At 39.7% G+C, this 4,355-nt stretch overlaps 1 protein-coding gene across 1 annotated transcript in view; it reads left to right on the top strand.

Moving 5' to 3' along the window:
* The window catches only part of iqcg (IQ motif containing G), a 20,370-nt gene extending 16,015 nt beyond the window's left edge, over positions 1 to 4,355 (top strand). Inside the window, 4 exon segments of the mRNA XM_051922582.1 lie at positions 3,362 to 3,460; positions 3,463 to 3,495; positions 3,568 to 3,669; positions 3,755 to 4,355. Coding sequence (XP_051778542.1) covers positions 3,362 to 3,460; positions 3,463 to 3,495; positions 3,568 to 3,669; positions 3,755 to 3,886 — 366 coding nt within the window. The 3' untranslated portion in view covers positions 3,887 to 4,355.

Below are 4,355 nucleotides of genomic sequence, written 5' to 3'. Positions count from 1 at the left end.
TAATTTAAACTTTAGGTTTAAACGGTGCTTTTGTTTCCGACGTGCTGCATTCAGTCAGTTCACGTGAGCCGCTCTCGTGTGATGTTGCGATGTCCACGGCTTTATTTAATGTTAGCTAAGACCCGGCACTTCAAAGTTTCTCACTACAGCAAATTTAACTCGTTACAAAGTGATCCAAATCTCGTTTATACCTCGTGTCTTCTCATTAAACTTATATCTCGCGAATATTGTATTGCAAAAACGCAGCAGGAGCGTTTCTATAAACTTAATTTAAACTTACGGTTTACACCGTGCTTCGCTTCTTATTGTTACGCTGCCATCTCAATTGTGTAATGAATTTTTTCTTCAGCGCTCTTTCGGTACGTACTGCATTCACAGTCAGTTCACGTGATTACGTGGAAGAGGCGTGATGACGCGATACGCAACTCCGCCTCCCATGGCCAGCGAGCTGCAGTCCATTACAGTAATATGGACAAAAAAGAAGGTTCCAGTTATGACCGTTACGCTTTGAATTTCGAAATGAAACCCTGCCTAACTTTTTGTAAGTAAGCTGTAAGGAATGAGCCTGCCAAATTTCAGCCTTCCACCTACACGGAAGTTGGAAATTAGTGATGAGTCAGCCAGTCAGTGAGGGCTTTGCCTTTTATTAGTACAGATGTAACAAAGGGGACACAGAGTTCATCTGGTGGGAACTGAACTTAAGTAATTTTTTAGGAAATGTTAAAAAATGCACTAACATGGTATCTTCATATCTTGCGGCTTCATTTTGGATCCTACATTTTTTCAATAGCTTTGTCTATAATAAAGAATGTGGTATGTGGTTTATTGAATCTACAAATACTGCAATAAAAAAGAAAGAAAAAAATTAAAAAGAACTGACACCAGTGATTCCCCATCTGTGAGTGTGTTTATTGTTCTTTACTTATTTTGCCTTATACAATTTCTTGTATTAGGAATTTGTTAGTTTTTGCATACCCCTTGGGGTCAGAGCGCAGGGTCAGCCATTGTACAGCACCCCTGGAGCAATTACAGATTAAGGGTCTTGCTCAAGGGCCCAGCAGAGTTGGATCTCTTTTGGCAGTGACAGGGACTGAACTAGAAAATTACTTGGTCATCCAGATCAAGTTTGAATGAGGGAATGTCAGTTTCAGGATGCAATTAAGCTTGGCATTCCCAGATCCAGTGTATGAAAACTGCTATTGACAGCACGAAACAAATAAAACCATCTGGAGTTTGCAAAAATGCCATTGCAGCTCTGTTTGGATCCCGCTACTATAGTAAGATCAAAATGACATTTTTGGCCTTTAACTCCATCAGTATATTTTGGCCTTGGCAGAGGAGAGTACTGTATACAAAGAATTGTCAATATTAAAATATGGCAGTGTAACATTGATGCTGTTGGTCTTTTTTGCTTCCATTGGCTTTTGTCCCTTGGTGACACTTCTGGCATCATGAACTCCTAAGTGTCAGGATATTTTGTACTTTCTACCCATACAATTTTTTGAAAGTACACATTCCTGAACAACAACAATCCCGAATATACCATAAAAGCAACAAGGATTGGTTGAAGGAAAATAAAAATAAACCCTTTTTTTCCCTAAATCACTCAATTATAAAAACCTGTGTTCTGAACTGAAGAAGGTAATTCATAACTGCAAAAAAAAGGAAATAAAAAGATTTATAAAATTTCTGCATAAAGTAATAGTCCAAGATCCCTTCCAATGCATTCTTAATATCTTATTAAGCAATCTCTATATATATATTTAAAATCCAAAGTCTGTCTGTCCGTTTTTCTCGAGAGAAGTACTATAACGTATTTAGATCTGATTCTTATCTATTATTTGCATGAACATTCCTTTTGATTTTGTGATTTCTCTCATCGAGCGAAGTATTATAGTTTGGTTGCGGCACCGATTTATTTGCGTGAATCTGAGAGGACAGGCTGTGGGCCAAGAGGATGGGGAGGTGGGACCTCCCTCACTCACGTGCCAACCTGCATTTGAGTCGCTGTACCTCTCACCACGTGTTGGACTGTATCTTGCCTCTGCTTAGCTAGTGATACCTGTTTGTTCACTTAAAGAGTAACGTTTGACGTTTTTGAGAGAGAGAGGAGATCACAGCTATGCGTGTTTTAGAGGGTACCTGAATCACTGGCAGAGATATCATGGACATATGCTATTCTCCCCACGTGGGGGACACTCTCCTATCAGGGGCTGAACATGATCAGATATGGTGGCAAACGTTTGACATTTGAGGGTACCTACCTTCCGCTTAGCCAAAGATAGCTTAGAATTAAGGCCAAAAAGTTCTATCTTGGTCTCATCAGACCAGAGAATCTTATTTCTCACCATCTCAGAGTCCTTCAGGTGTCTTTTAGCAAACTCCATGCGGGAGTTGGCCTTAATTCTAAGCGGTATGTGTGGAGACAACCAGGCACTGCTCATCACTTGTCCAATACAGTCCCCGCAGTGAAGCATGGCGGTGGCAGCATCATGCTGTGGGGGTGTTTTTCAGCTGCAGGGACAGGACGACTGGTTGCAATCGAGGGAAAATGAATGCGGCCAAGTACAGGGATATCCTGGACAAAAACCTTCTCCAGAGTGCTAAGGACCTCAGACTGGGCCGAAGGTTTACCTTCCAACAAGACAATGACCCTGCCGCCATTTCTCTAGATGCCCACAGTTGATGGGTTCTTGTGTTTTTCTTTGTTAGTCTTATTTCACAGCTGAGTGCTAAGGGTTGGTCAATGATACCTTTGTTTCCATTTTTAAAATACATTATCTTTATTCATGGCTGATACTTTACAAATGTCTTCTTATGCATAGTTAAAAGTTAAATGTGAAAGCAACCTTCTTCATCTTCACAAAAAAATAATTAATACTAGTCATTGAAACAGTACTTTTCCAGCCATTTTTTCATGCTAAATAATGAACATGTGAGGGTAAGTTTTCACTCAGATGGAACTACCGATTATGAGTCAACATATTTAGGAGTTGTCAGGGTTTCCTATGTAATTCAAATATGTTGATTTTGGTATGATTGTTGTATTTGTATTTGAGTAAAATCTTGTAATTTCTCCATTTTTAACATCTGTCGTGTATTGTAGACGTCTTTGCTATTTATGTCTTATTTTGTACATATGTGTAAAGAATATCAATAATTTCGAGTCTGTTGCAACTACACTACACCATTTGACTTCAACAGCATTTGAAAAATAAAACTGCAGAGGAACTGATTGTCCATAAGGAAATGGAAGAATTCTGAAGAAGTATCAGACTGTAAGTACTGCAAACCAGCAGAGTTCATCTGTATAGTTAAGCTACAAAGGATAGGTTTATTTTTTCTTTGTCACTGTCCAAAGGAACTACAGGAAAAACTGGAGATGTGGATGGACAAGTATGACAAGGACATTGAGCTGAAGCAAAGGGAATTGAACTTGCTGAGAAACTCCCGAATCCAATAATCTGGGCTGAGATGCAGAAGCTTGCCAAACAGGTAGAGGCAACTTCCAGAATCTGCAGCCCTTGGCTTTTTTCATGTCATTTTAATCTCATTGTTTGCCCCCAGTTCAGTGAGTATGAGGCTGTGGTAATCCAGGACCGCAGGGAGAGAGAGGAAGAGCAGAGAAAACTGGAACAGGAGGAACGTGAATATAAGGCTAGTGTCAAGGTGTGTTCCATGTGGCGTGCACTTTGACTCAAGCTGTCCTGCCTGGCATGGCAAGAAATAATCCTTTAAACATTTTCCCCCACAGATCCAGGCCTGGTGGAGAGGTGTCATGGTGCGTAAGGGATTTGGTCCTTTCAGGAAAGGAAAGCAAAAAGGAGGCAAGAAAGGCAAAGGCAAAGGAAAAGGCAAAGGCAAAGGGGGAAAGAAGAAAAAATAATTACTTAGCTGACAGTGCCAGCTAAGTGTTCCTTTGTTCTGTTAGTTTAAAACTTTGTATTATATGAGCAAGAAACAAATTATTTTCAGGGACTTTTTGATAAAAATACATCACAACTTTTCCACACTGCTTACTGTAACCATTTTTAGAAAAAATACAACTTGCATTTGGCTTCGGGTATTCATTTGAGAACCCTGGGTCCTTCATCACATGCAAACTTTTTTCAGACTACCAAGAGTTCATATGAAAGATTAAAACTCACAGATATGCAAGAACGATGATGGACTTTATAAAAAAAAAGAAAAGAAAAAGCATCCAGTACACTACACAGATTCTTTGCACTCTTAACTTTCATTTTTGACATGTGGTAACCCACCTTTCATTTTTCAAGGGCAAGTTTTCCTGCATTTTTCATGCTGGCAGTGATCGTGGACAGTAGAACTTAGGCTAGACACAAGTACCTGTATGC

Source organism: Erpetoichthys calabaricus, chromosome 2 (assembly GCF_900747795.2).
Source record: "Erpetoichthys calabaricus chromosome 2, fErpCal1.3, whole genome shotgun sequence".
Classification (NCBI taxonomy): Eukaryota; Metazoa; Chordata; class Cladistia; order Polypteriformes; family Polypteridae; genus Erpetoichthys; species Erpetoichthys calabaricus.
Note: the sequence above shows the minus strand (reverse complement) of the source record. Positions and strands in the feature narration are given on the sequence as shown.